Below are 18,167 nucleotides of genomic sequence, written 5' to 3'. Positions count from 1 at the left end.
GAAACTCCTACAATTCAATAAGGAAAAGATAAATAGCTCAAAAGAAAAAAAAAGGACAAAACAGATAATTTACAAAAGATATATATGAATAGTCAATAAAATCATGAAAAAATTATCTGCATCAATAGCCATCAGGGAAATGAAATTAAAGTTGCAGTGCAGTAGCAGTGCATATCCATTAGAATGACTGAAATGTTAAAAAATTAATAAGACTAAGTGGCCAGCATATGAAGAAACTTGAACTCTGGATCATAAAAAGACAACTATTTTGTAAAACTATTTGGCAATTTCTGATGAAATTAAACACCTCCCCTAAGACCCAGCAAACCCACTTCTAGGTGTTTACCCAAGAGAAATGAAAAGATATACAAATCTTCCTCAACTTACAGTGGGGTTACGCCCTCATAAACCCATCGTAAGTTGAAAATATGTTAAGTTGAAAATGCATTAAATACACCTGACCTACTGAGCATCACAGCTAAGCCTCGCCTACCTTAAGTGTGCTCAGAACACTTACATCAGCCTACACTTGGGCAAAATCATCTAACACAAAGCCTACTTTATAATGAAGTATTGAATATCTCATGAAAAACCACTGTAAGTCGGGGATGTCTGTATTCTCAAAACTACTTAAACAAGAATGTTCGTAACAGCTTTATTCACAGCAATCCAAATATCCATCATCACGTGAATGGATGTGAACATGTGATATGTTCATACAGTGGAATACTAGTCAACAACAACAGCAACCTTGGTTACATGCAATAAAATGAATGAAATCTCAGAAATTTTGAGAAGGAGAAGTTGGACACAAAAGTGTACATACTGTATGATTCCGTTTATATGAAATTCTGGAACTGGCAGAAGGAATCTTTGAGACAGAAATTAGATCTTTGGTTGTCTGGAATGGGGGAGAGGATTACCTGCACATGGGCATGAAAGGTCTGGAATGATGGAAATGTTCTATGTCTTGATTATGGTGGTGGTTACACAAGTGTACGGTTAGCCATATATTTAAAATCTGTGCTTTTTATTGTATGCAAGTTACATTAAAAATTGTACTAAAAATCCCAATACTATTGATTAGTCAGAGTGTTGGCTGATATCTTTTTTTTTTTTATAAGTTCTATTTATTTATTTATTTTTATATTTATTTTTGACTGTGTCGGGTCTTCGTTTCTGTGCGAGGGCTTTCTCTAGTTGCGGCAAGGGGGGGCCACTCTTCATTGCGGTGCGCGGGCCTCTCACTGTCACGGCCTCTCCCGTTGCGGAGCACAGGCTCCAGATGCGCAGGCTCAGTAGTTGTGGCTCACGGGCCTAGTTGCTCCGCGGCATGTGGGATCTTCCCAGGCCAGGGCTCGAACCCGTGTCCCCTGCATTAGCAGGCAGATTCTCAACCACTGTGCCACCAGGGAAGCCCTTGGCTGATACCTTTAATGGACGAAGATCCCTGTCTCACCACCATACACAGATAAATCATGTTCTCCTTGGGTTGGAGACAGTAGTAAAGGGTAATCTAGTTCCTCTCTTATTACAAAGCACTTAAATAATAGTGGATAAAAAAACATGTTTTCTATTCTTAAAAACAAGCAAATAGAAAAAGTACACACACACACAGCCTCTTTTAATAATCTGTTTCACGACAATTCTCTCATGATGGCAGAAAGTTCTGCTTCAGGTCTAACTTAAATCTCTCATGCTGTGTTTGTATCGCTCCTTTCTTTGGGTTTTTGATAAGTTGGAGCTTTCCCAGGTCTGGACGTGAGTTTCTCCTTTAATGGTACAAGGCGATCTTTCGCCTTGTAAGGGGCAGAGTTTTAGGGCGTGGTGTGTACTGATGCAGGGAGCCCCTGGCGCAGCTGTACTCTTCCGTGGCTCTGCCTCATGACAGAACTGAGGTCCCTGAGGAATTTGTCGGGACAGCCCTGGGCCCATGACCTGGCAGGTGTGCGCCCAGGTGCCCTGAATACATCAGCTCTACCTTTCCTTCCATACAGGAGATGCTGAAGGACGAGGTGCGGACGCTCACTTACCGGAATTCCATGTATCACAACAAGCACGTGTTCAAGGACAAGGTCGTGCTGGACGTGGGGAGTGGCACTGGGATCCTCTCCATGTTTGCTGCCAAAGCAGGGGCCAAGAAGGTGTTCGGGGTGAGCATGCCACTCCCTCCACTGGCCTCTGCGGGGGCGCTGGCCCTTCCAGGTCCCCCTCCTTGCTGGGGTCACACCCTCCAGGAGGAAGTCAGACATAGCTCTCAGGAGGTGGGCAAGCTCCCTGGCTCCCTGTCACCTGGGCATTGCTCCTGGCCTTGTCCTGGAATAGCTGACATTTGTGGAGGACTTTTGACTTTTCTGAAACCATTTTGGTGTCATCATTACCTTAGAGTCTTTAGCCCTACTGTGGGCTGTGGTGGCGGGGCAAGGTGGCTACACCTGAGAGCTCTGGTTGGAATCTCCACTCTTCCACTCCCGAGAAGTGTGATCTGGACAATTCACTTCTCTTCTGTACCTCGGTTTCCCCATCTATAAAATGGGCATAATTACAGTACCTTGCCCACAGGGTGACTATGAGGAGTGAGTGATTTTAATACGTAAACCAAGTGCTTAGAATGGCACCCGGCGTTAAGTCAAATGCTCAGTATTTATTAGTATAGTTGGGGCCCTAGGTGATAACAAGACGGTCTTCTTTCTCTGTTCTTTAAAGGCAAGTTGGTAGATTTAATTCTGCTGTTCTGGCTACTGCCGCCTCTCCAGCTAGAGGTGGTGCTGGTGGACCTTCTGGGAAGGCTCCCACAATGCAGCTGCACACAGCCTGAGGACGGGGGGCTGGGAGGGTCCGGAGCTGGGAAGAAACTGAAAAACAAGAGCTCTGAGCTTCCGACTGACATCTGAAAAATGCAGTGGGTCTAGGGCTGGAAAATGGGAATTCATCTTGATCAAAATTCAAGGCACACTGCAGTCAGTCAAACACACAGCACGTGCACAGGACAGCCCAGCGCAGAGGCGGCGGGGAGCTTTCAGTGGGGCTTCGTTAGCTCGGTCATCCTGCAGCCTGCCCTGAGGCCCCCTGGCTCCCGGTTGACTAGAGCCCTCCAAGTCCCCGTGTCCCCCATCAGTGCCTGTCCCTAAGCCCCTGGCAGGAACGGCATCCCCCTCCATGCCTGACCCGGAAGGTACCGGGGCCTTGGCTGGAGGGCGTCTCTGGGACACCTGAGCTGTCTCAAGACACCTCTGTTGTAGCCTTGACTGGGAAAGCTATGATGTACTCACCTGAGGTGCGTGTTGAGGGTACGGGGCCAGCCCGGACGCCCAAGGTCAAGTCCTGCACTCTTCACGGTACTGCCCCTCCCCACCGGCCAGCCTTCCTTCCTTCACAGGGCCTCCCCTGCAGGATGGGGGCTTCTGGCCAAGGGACTGACTCCCCTTCCAAGGCGCTCACAGAGCCTCAGGGCAGGACGTGCACCCCCTGTAACGCCCCACCCTCCCTCCCAGGGTGTCTCTGAGGCCCCAGCTCAGCTCCGGGATCGGACGGGAGCCCAGGGCTGAGCCGGGCAAGGCAGGGCTGCCCGTCCTTCTCTTCCAGGTGCGGGGCTCCAGCCGTAGGTCTTGGCAGCTGTCCCTCTGTTGCCAGCAACCTGGCCTCCCCGCCTGGCCCAGACCTCCTACCCTCAGGCTGGGGCTTGGTCTGCTGTTCCCACAAGGTCCTGCTCTCAGCGGATGGTCAGCGAATCTCTCAAATACCTTGGCCCTTTGCTTAGGAGATTTGGGGAGCCTGGAAAGGCTTCTAGATTCAAAAGAACCAATTCTTTCAAAGGTGGAGACTGCGGAAGGAATGAGAGTTAACAGGCGTCTGCCCATGGGGTGGGGAAGGATCTTAAGGTGCCCTGAGGCCCTGACTTGCCATTTTCAGATGGTCCTTCTTGTGGACCGTGCCGTTTAACCAGGGAGGGCTGGGGGTGGGCGGATGACCTCAGGGAGGCTCACAGCCACTCTGGGGGTCTCTGCCTCCCACCTCCTCTCCCGGGAGGGCAGTGACTGCGCCAGGAGAGTGAGGCCTGCCAGCCCCTCCCAGATCTCCCAGCTCAGAGACTGGGCCCTCCATCGTGGGGCAAAGGCGGACCAGCAGAAGAGCCACTGGCCCGTGCGTCGGGAGGGCTGCGGGTTAGGTTTTCATCTGCCACGAAGCAGCCGTGCAGCTGTGGGCAGGTCACCGCACCCCTCCAGACCTCTGCCCCTCCATCTGTTAAACTGGCCCTGGACATACGGTGATTCTTGCTCCTTTGCTCTGTGTCCTTTCCAGATTGAATGCTCCAGTATTTCTGACTACTCAGAGAAGATCATTAAGGCCAACCACTTGGACAACAGTAAGACTTACCTCTGCGTGCTTTCCCGTGGATGGAAGGGGCTGAGGGGGCTTGTACTTTCTTGTCCGGGTGGCAGAGACTGACCTAAGAGCGCTTGGCCTTGGAAACGTGGAGGCCAGCCGAGGCCCTGTTAGCAGGACTGTGCCCACGGGGCTCTGAGGGTCCCAATCCCTGCCAGGTCAGCCAAGGGCACGTCTGTCCCAGCTCAGCCTCCAGTGAGCCCAGCCTGAGGCTAAATCCTTCATTTCCAAGCCCTCTGCCTGGCCCCAGCTGCAGGCATCTGTTGAGTTTTGCAAAATGGCAGCCATTCCTCCACCTCTTCCCTCTCCACGAACCCTAGCCCTACCTCTCCTGACACCCACCTCGTGGCATCCCCCCCCAGACCCCAGGCTCTTCCTTTGGAGAACTGCGGTCCTCTCACGCCACAGGCCCTGCTGCTGATGGGGCTGTCTTGGCAAGTAGGTTGCCCTTGGGAGCGGGACCTCCTTGCAGCTGGAGTCTGAGTATAAAGACGTGTACGTTCCCTTCCTTTCTTCTCCTCACTCCTTTCCCACGTGTTCGTGACATCCCTGGCCCCTCCCTCTGGGACCCGTCTTGAACACACGCACCCCCGCGAGGGTCCCCGATCAGAAGAATTTCTGTATCTCCCATCAGTCAGAGGGATGAGATTTAGTCCCCAGGCCCTGTGCTGAGCGGGGCCAGATCACGCAGCGTTTATAAACTAGGAAAACAAGGTTGGACTTTTTTCCTAAGGATGATGAAGACTTTTTGAAGGATTGTAAGCAAGGGAGGCGCATTCTCTATGGTGAATGGGTTGGGATAGGCTGTAGGCATCAGAGTGCAGGTAGAGACTATTTCATAGCCCCGGGGGGAGGTTAGGCCTGTGGTGTGGCCAGGGTGGCAGCCGTGGAGGTGGGAAGAAGTGACCTCTTGGGCGATGCTGGGAAATAGAGGCCAGAGGACCCGCTGACGGACTGCCTGGGGCAAGAGAAACAAGACAGGAGCAGGGCTGGCTTTTTGCCTTGAGTAAGAGTGGATGGTGGAATGTTGAGTGACAGGAGGAGGAAGAAATCAAGGGTTCTCCTTGGCATGGGTCAGGTTTGAGATCCCTGGGGAGATGCAGGTGGACGTGTAGAGTGAATCTGGAGTTGCAGGGAGGGTCAGGCTCTGTGGTTGGGGGTCTCCAGCGTATTGATGTTATTTAAAGCCCCAGAACAAGTTCCCTCAAGGATAGTGTAGAGCTACAGGAGAGAAATGGGCCAAAGATGGAGCTCCAGCGCATTTCAACATTTGAAGGTCAAGCAGAGGAGAAGAGGCCAGCAAGAGGCAGAGAAGATACAGTCAGTGAGGTCAATGGACCTTCAGGAAAAAGAAATAAAGGAGGAGGATGCCAAGGGATCCAGTAAGATAAGAACAGAGACGTGACCGTTGAATGATTGTGACCATGGAGGATATTGGGGTTCTTAACAGGCGCAGACTGGGGAGGGTGGGGATGGAAGTCCAGGTAAAGTTGGTTAAGGAGAGACTGTGAAGGAAGGGCTATAAATAACTCCTTTTGCTGTGATGGGGTAACAGGAAAACGGAACTGTAGCGACAGGGAGAGATGAGGCCAAGGAAGGGAGTTGGTTTTTAAGGATAGGAGATATGAAAACATGTGTACGATCCCACTGTCCTGTAGATAGACAGAAAAAATTGCAGATTTGGGAAAAAGTAAATTCAGAAGCAAGGACTTTGAGAAGGTAAGAGGGGGTGGGATCCAGAGCACAGTGGAGGAGTGGGTCTTCTTGGAGAAGGGACAGCGTAGCCACAGTTACAGAGGGGACGTGGGGCGTGTGGGTCCGATGGAGGTGGGCTGCTGGAGGGAAGCTGGAGGGCTGCTGGATTTGTTGCTTCCATTTTCTCAAGGAAGAAAGAGGCCGTCGTTGGCGCGGGAGACGGGGAGGGGAGGGTGTGAGGGTTTTGGAGGGAGATGAGAAGTGATGGGATGGCCTTGCAGAGGGAGGGAGGGAGGGCTGGTGCGGGGGAGGGTCAGCGCCCGCTGGAGATGGCTGGGCACAGACCTGCAGGGGCCCCGTCCTCCCTGGTGTGTGGTTGCTCCCGACCACTTTCAGCGGCTCCGGTCGGAGCGGAGGGGAGGGCCAGCTGGATCTGGGCGCCGCTGGGGCCACAGTGGAGGGAGGGAGGGAGGGAGGAGCCAGTGGTTGATCTCAGTAATGGACCATGGAGTCTAAGCTGGGGGAGGAGGGAATGAGGGAGTGAGGGGCGGTGGTGGGCAAGTGATAGCGGGGAAGGGGCAGCGTGGAGGGGGCCGTGGGCAGAGTCCAGGCGTCCTTCCAGCCTGGGTTGGGGAAAACGTGGCTCACATCCCCCCGCCCCGACCTCCGGCTTGGCCTCCAGTCTCCCTTGGTTCGGGGGAGCAAGATGTCTCTGCACACTCGTTGAGAAAGTCCTTGACCTGGGCAGAAGGGACAGAGAGGGTACCCCTCGACTTGCCTACTAAAGATGGAGAAAAAAACCGGCCAATTCTTTCTCTACAAGGGAGATGGAGCCTGGCGTCCTCGTGTTTTCATCTGACCTCCCTCCCCCAACTCTGAGAAATACGGCAGGTGCTTCTGCCCACTTGAGAGATGTGGAGACTGAGGTTAGGAGACGTGGGGCAGAGCCTCTGCTCTCGGCTGCCGTTCCTGTGCTCTTTCCCAAAGTGTGTTTAGTTGGACAAGGAAGCACCGGGAGTGCCTGCCAATCCTGAAAGTGAAAGTTCAAACCTCTTAGGAGGGGAGGGTGTGTGCAAATACCTGTGGGATCAGATTCCTCTCAGAATTACTGAGTCTCGACCCTGGGGGCCCTCAGGAGCCTCCAGAGAATATTTGGATCCTCCCCTGCCTCTGCCCTGGTTTCACTGCCCAGTGATTCCTTCCCCCGGGGGTCTGTCCAGCCCCCTTACCCTGTATCTGTCTCTCTCGCTTCCAGCTGTTGGAGTCTGGTGGGCCAGCCTCCCTGGCTCATCTCGGTCCTCTGCAGAGGGTGATGGCCCTGCAGCCACAGCCGAGTGGGGACGGGCGCCCCAACGGGAGGAATCCCTGACCTCCGGGAGGGGAGGGGGCAGCACCCTCAGAGGTCCCTCTGGCTCACAGCTCGAGATCCCTCCTCCCCTCCCCTGCCTCCAACTCTTGTAATTTTTTTATTCCCCTTCCTTTTTCCCTTTCCTCCTTTTCCTCTTCTTTCTTCTAACCTTCAGAATATCCCAATTTCCAGAAAAGGGGCAAATACAGCTGTTTTTTCCTCTGAGCCTGGGAGCAGGCTGTTGACACGATGCCCTGTCATCCCTAAACATGTTAGTGCGTGTTTCCTACAAACAAGGGCACTTCCTACGTAGCCACACGCAACCATCCAAATCGGGAGGCCAGCTTCCACCGCCGCCGAGGTCTCGTGCTCAGGCTGCAGCTGAGGCGGGCTTCCGATGCGATAGCATCCTTCTCGGCAAGAGGACTTGGTTCTGACCCGCCCACTGCACTTTGTTGTCCTGTCCTGGTTTCCTTCAAGCCGGAACCGTCAGACGCCCCTTAACCTTCGTGGCCTTGATGCTTGACAACCACAGGCCAGTGTTCTGTGGGATGTCACTCAGTCTGGGGACGTGGGACACCGCCTCACGGCTGGATTCAGGTCACCCGTCGTGCAGGGATGCCTCGGCCGTGATGCTGCATCCTCATGGCGTGCTGGGTGGCGTCCTCGCAGTGTACGTGCGTCCTGTTGCGACGGCGTTTGCCTTGATCCCTGGCCTGGGTTATGTCCTCCAGCCTTCTCCCCCTTCATTAGTGATTAGTAAGGTTTTCTGGGAGAGGTACTTTGAACCGTGGAAATACTTCCTTCCTCCCCGTTAATTTCCTCTCTTATTCGATCGGTTATAACTGTTAGTGTCAGTACTTAACTCTGATGCTCAAATTCTCCCTGACTTGGTCCGTGGGAGCACCTTCGAGCTGCCGCTATGTCCTGCCCATGTACCCCCTTCACTTTGCGTGAGCTTTCTTATCCTCTGGCACAAATGTCCCAGGCTCATCTCGTACTTTCCACGTCTCTGTTCTAGAATCAGCCATTTCCCTGCGGAGTCTTGAATCCTTTTAGTGGACAATGGCTTTTAGAAATGAGGACATGGGGCTAGGTGTGCCCATTGATTTTAGGGTGTTGAGGCTCCCAGACTGTCTCCGTGGGAAAAATTTGTGTGTGCGCTCACATATGCTCACGTCTGTGGTGTCAGGTATGTGGACACGCGTTGACGTAATCATGTTTCCGCATCTATGCACATTGTCCGGACGCCTTCATGTGATACCCCTGCTTCTAATTCAGCACCTCGGGGTTTCCTCTCATCTTTCCCCCTTTTCCATGTGATTCTGTCCTCTGACAGTGAAACCCTGGCTCTCATCCTTCTTAATATGTTTACATACTGGGTCAGTCCCCGTATGTAAACAGTCGCCCACTGTCACCACCTCCTGCCCACGCACCTGCTACCCTGTGCTGGGCTCCGACCCCCATGCTGGGCAGCCCCCCGCATGACCACCTCGTCTCTGGGCTCAGGCTCCGGTGGGTGGAGCCACGCTGCCTCTGCACACAGGCCCCCCCAGCCAGGTCCCTCCAAGGGGCCTCAGATACCCCCTGGCCTGTCGTGTGCTAGTGGCATCTGGTTTGCTCAGCCCGCCTCATGACTCCCGGAGGGAATCGTTCCCTGCTCTGTATTTTGATGGCTCACACTTGATTCTGTGCGAAGGAGGTGACGGCCCAGGAGGGACAAAGTGTTGTCCCAGGTGAATAGCCACCCCCGTGCCCCGTGTCTGTCCTACTCCTCACACCGTCCTGGGGGCCTTTTCAAGGCAAAGCCGCCTCTATTTCTTCTTCCCCGGGGGGAGCAACAAGTGGGTGGAGCTGGCGAGGCCCCCGGGGCCCTGTCCTCGGCCCTAGCTCGCTCTGCCTTGGCACGTGTACTAGAAAGAGGACAGCTTGGCTTCCATGGAAATGCTTTTGAAACGCTGCAACAGCCAATTGTGTGGGTCTCGGGAGCGTAGGTGTAGAGACATAAATAACAACCCAGGACATAAAATACCTGCTACCCAGAATCAATCAATCTCCCTCCCTCTCCACCTCCGTACGGCTCCCGGGATGGGTTTGTTCCCAGGCAGACACACACCTCCACGCAGCCACCTGCAGACGTGCCGCCTTCACGTGGCTCCTGCCGCCGAGAGGCCCGCACATGTGCTCAGACTATCCTCTTGCACTCCAGCACCGACAGCTCCCATTTCCTCTCTTTCCCTGCCCAGGAGACCAGTGGGCTGCCGGGATGCTTAGGAATGCGGGTTCATTTGTGAAAGGTGACAGAGGAGCTCAGGGATTGAGACAATTTTTTAGTTCTAGAGAAAACATTATAATCCATCTACTCTTCAGAAAAGTAAAGGGAATAGTTGATGCCTCCTTTCTCTTCTTCTGCCCTGGGGCATCAGTGCCATAGATGGAGAGGCCTGAGAAGAACACGATGCACAGAGAGGCGGTAGGAGGGCCTTCGCCAGGTGGCTCCCCGTGGAGGAGACACCTCCATGCCCAGCTTGCAGGGCTCCTGGGGGATTAGATAGAATGCATGTGAGGCGCCTCGCACCACAGGCATTAACTGTAGGTCCTTCTTACATAAAGGAAGGACCTTTATGTAGGAAAGACCTACAGTTCTGCACTTTGCTCATTCCTGGCCACTCGCCCCAAGCCTCTTACAGACGATGCTTGAATTCTCCGTTCCTGTGACATCCCTCCATGCTTGCAGCCGTCCAGTCCTGGGATGAGTCCCCTGATGGGGACCCCACTACCAGCCGCCTGGGGCTGTGACCGTTCGAAGCACTTCCTTACACCGAGGTAGAGCCTGCCTTCCTGCAGCCTGACCGATGCTCTGTGTCGTCGCTTGGGGACCACAGAGAATGGGGGGGGGCGCCCCTTCACCTGGCAGCCCTTCTCCCACAGATCCAGGAGACACACCCCCAGTTCCCTCACACTTTGCTTTGGTTTCAGCCCCCTTCTCCTCCGGCCATGCTTCAGTGTCCCTCTCACCCCGCCCAAGGACCCAGCCAGGCGGCTGGAGGGGCCCAGATGCCGCCCTGCTAACATCTCCGGCTTGCTTAGCAGCTGTGGGGAACACCGTGCCACGCTGGCGCTGAGCTGGCATCAGCCACGATCTGCAATCTACCCTCACGTGGCTGCGAGCAGCAGCTCCTAACCTGTGTCCGGTCTGTGGACGCTTTGCGTCCAAACTGAGAATCACACTTTACATTCACATCAAACCTCACGTTGTTAGATTTCCTTACAAACTACTTGATCCTTCCTTACAAACTACTTGGACCCCCCAGAGCCTTACTCTTTGGGGGTCACTGTTCTCTGCGTGGTGGTGTCGTCTACACACTGATAGGAGCCCTGGGGGAGTGGGGCAGCTCCCATGGGCTGGTCCGGTTCAGCTCTGAATCAGCACCCTTGAATACAGTCGGGGAGCAGCTGTGAATCCACACAATCATTGGTCGGCTTCCCCGCCCTGAGGCCGTGGAGGGGATGCCTTGTCAGACCCCTGTGGAAGGCTGGCACGGTGGTTAAGAGCTCTGGCCGGTTCACACTCAGCTCCGGCAGATCAGTTTGTGATCTTGGATACCCAACCTCCTGTGCCTCCGTTTCCGGCTCTGTGAAATGGGAATAATAGTGGTACGGACCACAGAGGGTCATTGTGAGCCGTACATAGTTACCGTATGTAAAATCACGGCACGCTGGGGCGCGTAGTTAAATTTTCAGTGAATTTGCGGAACGGATGCGGGCATTTTTGTGGCTTGAAATTGGCCACAGTGGGAGTATTTACACGGAGAAATCAGCAGATGCTACAAATCAGGGCTTCTTTCCTGGAGAGCCCAATGGTTAAGTGTCTCTCAGCACAGCCCTTCGTAAAACACAACAGTGTACGATGTGCAGTTAGCAGCTAATAAATGTTAGCTATTGTTATGATTATTTCATTCATTAACTTGACTAATAGCCCTGTCCAAAGAAGGCATGAGATTAATCAGATATAATTGTTTTTAATGAACCTGTACTAGTGGCTCCTGGCAATGGCTGCTTTCCTAACTGATCAGAAGCAGCCCGTGAATAATCTGAGGAGTGGGTTTTGTGCACCACTCCGGGGGACGGGGGGAGTCGTCAGCCGCCCTCCGGGCCCTGCTCCAGGTGCCGCGGAGTTGGCAGAGGACGGCACAGACCAGGTCTTTGCTCTCGTGATGCTTTCTGTCTCAGGGAGGGGACAGGCACAAAAGCAAGTGGACACACAACATCACAGTAGAATTACAAACAGTGATGGCGCTTTGGAAGGACAGGATGGAGGAGTGGAGAAAACTGGGGGTTCTGCTTTGGGTGGGGTGGTCGCCCAGGCATGCCAGACCCGACTCACACCGCCCGGCGAGAGGTTCTCTCCCAGCCCTGCTGCCGGTGACGTCACGGGTGAGCCGGAATTGGGTGCGGTGGGAGCGTTTACACTGCTGACAGCGGTGGGTAACCGGGTCGTGATTCTATCCGCTCGCAGATGCAGGACAGGGGTCTCAGGGAGCTTGGTGACGTGTACCAGGCTGCAGGACAGGCCTAGGTTTTGGCTCCCCTTTTGACGTCCCAAAGTCTGCTCCTCTCATCAGACAAATGGAACAATAAAACCAACCACACACGTCCACACACGTTCCCATGAAGATGATCGAGGTAACATATGTGAAATCACTCTGCCAGCTGCTAGTCAAATGCTACTGGTGTTTTGCTCTCAGAATTAGGACTAGTTTGAATATCTTTTGTCTCTGAAGCCAGTACCCTCTTTTGAAAATTGCTTATTCATCCATCCATCCACTCGGTGAGGATTTCAGTGAGGAGTCAAGGGCTCTGCTCCGTCCTGTAACTAGGAAGCTGAAGTAGACAATGGAGAGGAGGGGATCAGAGGCTGGAGGTGGGTCAGGCCCTCAGGAGGGGTGTGCAGCCGGCTCTGTGTCACCCAGATAGGCGTGTGAGTCACGTGGCTTTGGTGCCACGGGGGCGGGGGGGTGGCGGCATCGGGGCGGCGCCACGGCCCAGTAACTCGCTCCCTGCCCTCACGCTCACGACCCTCATGCCCACTCTTCTGTGGCACAGGGTCTGCTCTGCGAGCCAGGGAGGGGCCTGCAATGGGGACACCATGAACTTCGGGCTCTGTGGGGTCAGCTGGCTCTGATGAACACAGTAGGGGCCCAAAGGAGATGGGTCTGGGCTGATTTTTTCTTTTTTTTTAACTTATTTATTTATTTATTTGTTCTTGGCTGTGTTGGGTCTTCGTTTCTGTGCGAGGGCTTTCTCTAGTTGCGGCGAGCGGGGCCACTCCTCATCGTGATGCGCGGGCCTCTCACTGTCGCGGCCTCTCTTGTTGCGGAGCACAGGCTCCAGACGCGCAGGCTCAGTGGTTGTGGCTCACGGGCCCAGTTGCTCCGCGGCATGTGGGATCCTCCCAGACCAGGGCTCGAACCCGCATCCCCTGCATTAGCAGGCAGATTCTCAACCACTGCGCCACCAGGGAAGCCCTGATTTTTTTTTTTTAAAGTCAAACGAGTGACCAGGAATCAGAGTGACTACATTTCTGTAATAATCACTCAAGACAAAAAGAAAAAAGATCCCACTGAAAACAACCCCCCAAAATATCTGGGTGTCTAATTTGAGAACTTGAAGTTACAGGGGAAAATCTCCCAGGTTAGAGTTCATGGGTCCCCGTTGTACACGTACGTATGACACATCCTTCTAAAACTTACCAGCCAGGGTCCTGTCACAGCTGGTTGAACAAAATTTCATCATCCTTATGGAACAGAAACAAGGCTCCAGAGGGTGACCTCAGTGCCATCCCGAGAAGTGACACAGTCTTAATGATGTGGGATCCAGATTGGGAGTGGGGTTCTGCAGCCGGTAGCTAATCAGAGCCTAAATATCAGTGGCTAAGATCCCCCTTGAAAAGGTTTGCCATGGAGACGAGATGCCCGGGGCTGCATGTGCCCACACAGGCCTCAGAGACAACCCAATGCCCTCACTTGGTTGCCATCAGCCCCACCACAAACGCAGCATTCTGCAGATTGGAAACTTACATTGGGGAGTTTCAGTGGTTGCTAGTGGCGACTATGGAAAACAGGAAGAATATCCCTGATGATTCAGGGGGGCGATTGTATTTGGGTCCATAGGGACAATGTAGCCTCTTTTTCAAAAATCAGGATTGAGGAACTGCTGCAATTTAGAGTCAGACTGGACATGAAGGCACTGCTTCTTCATTGATGTCAGCCGTCTCCACTGGCAAACTTCGCAGAATGCCTTACACATGCTCAATACATATTTGAAGACTCAGAGCATGTTGGAGCTGCAAAGTATCTTAGGGATTTCTAGGTTCACTCTCTCTCCCTTTTTACCCTGATAAGGAAATTGAGGAAAAGAGGGGAGGAACTATTTGATGGAGGTTACTTGTCAGATGGAACGAGAATATAAGTCTTCTGCCTCCAGGACCCAAGCGTAAGACTGTGAAGGTTGGGCACTGCACAAAAGCACCTGGACAAGGGGATGAAAGGGGTCTGGAATCCAGGCCACAGCTGGACTGAAGGGAGGTGTGCATTTTTCCTTTCACAAAGGGCCCATCTACTCAACAAGCCAAGTTGGGGGCGGGGGTCATGCCTGCTCCCAGAAATATTTGGATGCAGAAGGGTGATAAGTGGACAGAGGTCCAGGCTGTTCAGCATTGTAGGGGGTTAATTGATTCCTTCTGCCTTTGATAGGCAGAAACTGTGATTTTTGCTGTTCTGTGATCCACTGCACCTATGGTCTATCTTCTATCTATCTATCTATCATCTATATCTATCTATCTATCATCTACATCTAACTATCATCTGTATCTATCATCTACATTTATCTATCATCTATATCTATCTATTATCTACATCTATCATCTGTATCTCTCTATCATCTACATCTATCTATCATCTATATCTATCTATCATCTACATCTATCATCTATATCTATCATCTACATCTATCATCTATATCTATCTATCTATCATCTACATCCATCTATCATCTACATCTATCTATCTATCATCTATATCTATCTATCTACCTACCATCTACCTGTCATCTGTTGTATCCATGTTGATCAGGGTAAGCAGCTAATGGGTAGCAGGGCTAGTGCAGGAACAGCCTGCACCCTCGCTGGGGGGCACCCGAGGAATATTCTGTACATTCCTGTCTGTTGGGCTGGGTTAGAAGTTCTTGTCCACCTCTGCTTCCCACGGTCTATGGAGTCCTGTCTATGGAATTACGGGCGAGCCTTGTCCTAGGCACCCAGAGTGGAGGCCATGGGGCACCAGAGGCAGGAGAAAACATCTTCCTGGGCCTCAGGGAGGTCGTGATTAATGCAGGAGGAGGGACCGACCCATAGCCCCACAGTCACGTGCAGACATTACGGAAGAGCCTTCAAGAGATGTGCAAAGAGAAAGAAAACACTTTCAAATGTTTACAAAAATAAGACAAACCAGGCTTTGCGTGCAAATGATTAGGCAGGTGGATCCGGCATATATCTGCCAGTGCTTTTTCGGAGTAAGAACTAAGTTAGGTACTCTATTTGCATTTTCATAAATCCCGTGCCTTGTCCCCTTGTGGATGACCCTTCTGCATCCTGGGTCCTGCTCTAGCTTGAGCTCCTGCCCTTGGGTCTCCAGCCCCCAGGAGCAGAGCTTTGACAGCCCCCTCCCCTTCTGAGCCTTTTGGTGAAGACTAGCCCTTCCTACTCTTGCTTCCCAGGGGCAGGGCTTGTGCGCAGGAAGCAGGAGGACCACGCAAGCCGGGGGGTGATCAGGGCCAATGTGCCCTCAGCCACCCCCAAAAGAAGAAGACTCTGCCAAATGCCCAGAGGCCACAGTGGTGGAGTCGCCATCACTTTCTGGAGACCAGTATCCCCCTCGGAAGCGGTTTGCCTCTTCCCCCAGCAACTGGGAGCTCACAGAGGAGGAGGAGGCTGAGGAACAGGATGACAGCTCCGCGGTGGCTCTCCCGTCCCCTCACAAAAGGGCCCCGCTCCAGAGTCGGAGGCTTCGGCAAGCCAGCAGCCAGGAGAGGAGGCCCTGGTCCCGGCCCCCTCTCAATTACTTCCACCTAATTGCACTGGCAGTAAGAAACGGTTCCCCCTGTGGCCTCAACGTGTAACAGATCTACAGTTTCACTCGACAACATTTCCCCTTTTTCTGGATGGCTCCTGAAGGCTGGAAGAATACCGGGCGTCACGATCTCTGCTTCCGAGACAGCTTTGAGAAAGTGCCGGTCGGCATGCAGGCCCTGATCCTGCCTCTGGAAGTTGACCCACGAGGCGCACCGCCGCTTTGCAGAGGAGGCCAGCACCTTGGCCTTCAAACTGGGCTGGAAAATATCCAACAGTGCATGAGCCAGCCAGATGTGATGCCCTCCCTCTTCGACCTTTAGTTCCACAAACCAACCGTCAGCCCGTGCCTTATTAAAGTTATCTGCAGCAAAAAAAAAAAAAAAAAAGAGAACCCCACTTTGTGCCCAAAGTGCCTGACTACTACTCCTTCCAGAGGGGCCTTATCTGATTAAGCTTTGATTAAACACCATGCCCTGGAGAGCAAATCATCATTAGACACTGCTGATCGGCACCCCAGCACCATCCACTGTGAGGGCGGGGAGTAAAGCCGGTGACCTGAGTGCCGTTTGCCGTCTAGGAGTCTGTCATCCACATTAATTTTCAGGAAACTCAGATTCAGGACAGAGGTGGTGTTTTCCTTTGTTTTTTACTCCTGAGTACAGGCCATTGTTTAGTTTTCCCAGAAAAGCTCAGGCATTGGGTGGTTTTTTCAGAGGATGGTGCAAACAGAGTTTCCTTCCAGAGGAAAGGTTCTGATGGGACCAGCCAACCAATACATCACCCTGTGTCAATTGCACAGCCCGTGGCATCTAAGATAGCTTTTGCTCTGAATGCAAAACGAGATTCCAAAACTCTGTGTATGTCTACGTCAAATGATCAAAAACTCAACTGAGAAGTTTCTCCTGCCACAGAGGGATGGGTCTTGGAAGGGACTCAGGAGCAGAGGCCGTTTAGAGAAGGGCCTTTGTCCTGATCTTACCCCCTTTACCTCTCCATCAGCCGGTCACCAAGGAGACGGTGCCAGATAATGCTTGCCTTCTCTAGAGCCCCAACTGCGAGCCTTCACTTCACCTGTGACATTTCATTACATCAGTACAACCTCCCACTATGTAGATATCACTTCCCCTGGTTGTTCTCTGGGGAACTGGAGTTCGGTTGGGTCAAGTAACTTGCGGAAAGTCATACAGCTGATAATGAGAAGATCCAGCACTTAAACCCAGTTTTCCTGAGTGCGAAGCCCATGCTCTTGTCAAAACACCAAACTTCCTTCCTCTCCAGCTCTAGATGGGCACCCCGTGGGGCTGAGCCCAGGCTGTGAACAGATACAAGGGTAGGAGAGGCAGCTTCTCTTCCTGCTGTGGGTTTGAATCATCGCGGTAGCCTGACATGGGGTGGGGACGCCGATGAGTGTGAGAGTCGCTGCTTATCGGACCCGGGCTCTGTTTGCACGGTCATCATTTAACCCCTCTAAGCCTCAGTTTCCTTATAGAGGAGAATAAGAATAGAGTGTTTACTTCAAAGACTCGTTGGACGATGACAGGACAGGTGCCTGTCTTGGGCTTAGCACAGTGCCAGGCACATAGCAACTGCGCAATACGTTTTAGGGGGAACATGCAAAGAGTTGTCAATCCTCTTAGGGTAAACTAGCTTGGTGAAGGGGGAGGTATGCCACCTCCTAGAAGGAGAGTCAGAACAGCGCTGACGCCTGTAGATGGATCGGGTGCTGATGTGGGGTGTTCATGGCTCCCGGTCACGGTGCCCGAAAAGCGTGGCCGTGGGGTTCTTATTTTCCAGTCATCACCATATTCAAGGGGAAGGTGGAGGAGGTGGAGCTGCCCGTGGAGAAGGTGGACATCATCATCAGCGAGTGGATGGGCTACTGCCTGTTCTATGAATCGATGCTCAACACCGTCATCTTCGCCAGGGACAAGTGGCTGGTGAGCCTGCCGCGTGCCGCCCCTTCGCTGCTGCTCTGCCGGCCGCCGTGCTGCTCTGCCCTACCGCCTGCAGCCTAGGAAGAACACAGCCACCGCTTCCAGGCCCCTCTCTTTAAGCTAGATTTGCTTCTGGGGCCAGAATGAGCTTTCTTAGGTCTAACCTTGGCCTCTTTTGGTATAATTGACACCCATTCTTTGCTGTCCAAAGTCTGTGCCAGTCAACAAGTGCTAGGGACTTGCATGGCTGCCAGAGAGCCCAGCGTGCTTTGACCTTGGCTTCTCCAGGCTCAAAAGTTAAAACATCTTCCACCGTCCCTCACTGGACATACCTTTGCCCCTCCCCATGTGTCCCATTGACCCCACCTCGGCCCCTTGAGTTTTCCCATGTACCAAAGTCAGAAGTGAGCTTCCCTGCCCAACCCTAGTCCTGGCCAAGGTGACAGACAGTCTGCTGAGTGAGAAATCCTGGCAAGGGGGTGCCTGTCTGGTGACTCTATGTGCAGTTCAAAAATGTGATGTCTTTGTCAGGTGAATAGATTACGAGACCCATTTCTCCACAATTCATCAACAGAAACCTGGAGGGCTTATGTTTCCAGACCGGGCAGCATTGTACGTGGTAGCAATTGAGGACAGACAGTACAAGGACTTCAAAATCCACTGTAAGTCACCT

General features: G+C 52.8%; 1 protein-coding gene and 1 pseudogene across 3 annotated transcripts in view; both read left to right on the top strand.

The window, feature by feature from the left end:
• PRMT8 (protein arginine methyltransferase 8) overlaps positions 1 to 18,167 on the top strand; it is an 85,787-nt gene that overhangs the window by 44,546 nt on the left and 23,074 nt on the right. For both annotated transcript variants that reach the window (XM_082421118.1, XM_082421117.1), the window contains 4 exons: positions 1,998 to 2,153; positions 4,303 to 4,366; positions 17,355 to 17,497; positions 18,069 to 18,156. In XM_082421118.1, the coding sequence (XP_082277244.1) occupies positions 1,998 to 2,153; positions 4,303 to 4,366; positions 17,355 to 17,497; positions 18,069 to 18,156 (451 nt within the window). The remainder of the gene's footprint in view (positions 1 to 1,997; positions 2,154 to 4,302; positions 4,367 to 17,354; positions 17,498 to 18,068; positions 18,157 to 18,167) is intronic.
• LOC309640972 (forkhead box protein R1 pseudogene) lies at positions 12,123 to 15,951 on the top strand (annotated as a pseudogene). Its single transcript has one exon. The product of its transcript is annotated as a forkhead box protein R1 pseudogene (transcript).

The sequence above is a fragment of the Balaenoptera physalus genome, assembly GCF_965194825.1.
Source record: "Balaenoptera physalus genome assembly, chromosome: 13".
Classification (NCBI taxonomy): Eukaryota; Metazoa; Chordata; class Mammalia; order Artiodactyla; family Balaenopteridae; genus Balaenoptera; species Balaenoptera physalus.
Note: the sequence above shows the minus strand (reverse complement) of the source record. Positions and strands in the feature narration are given on the sequence as shown.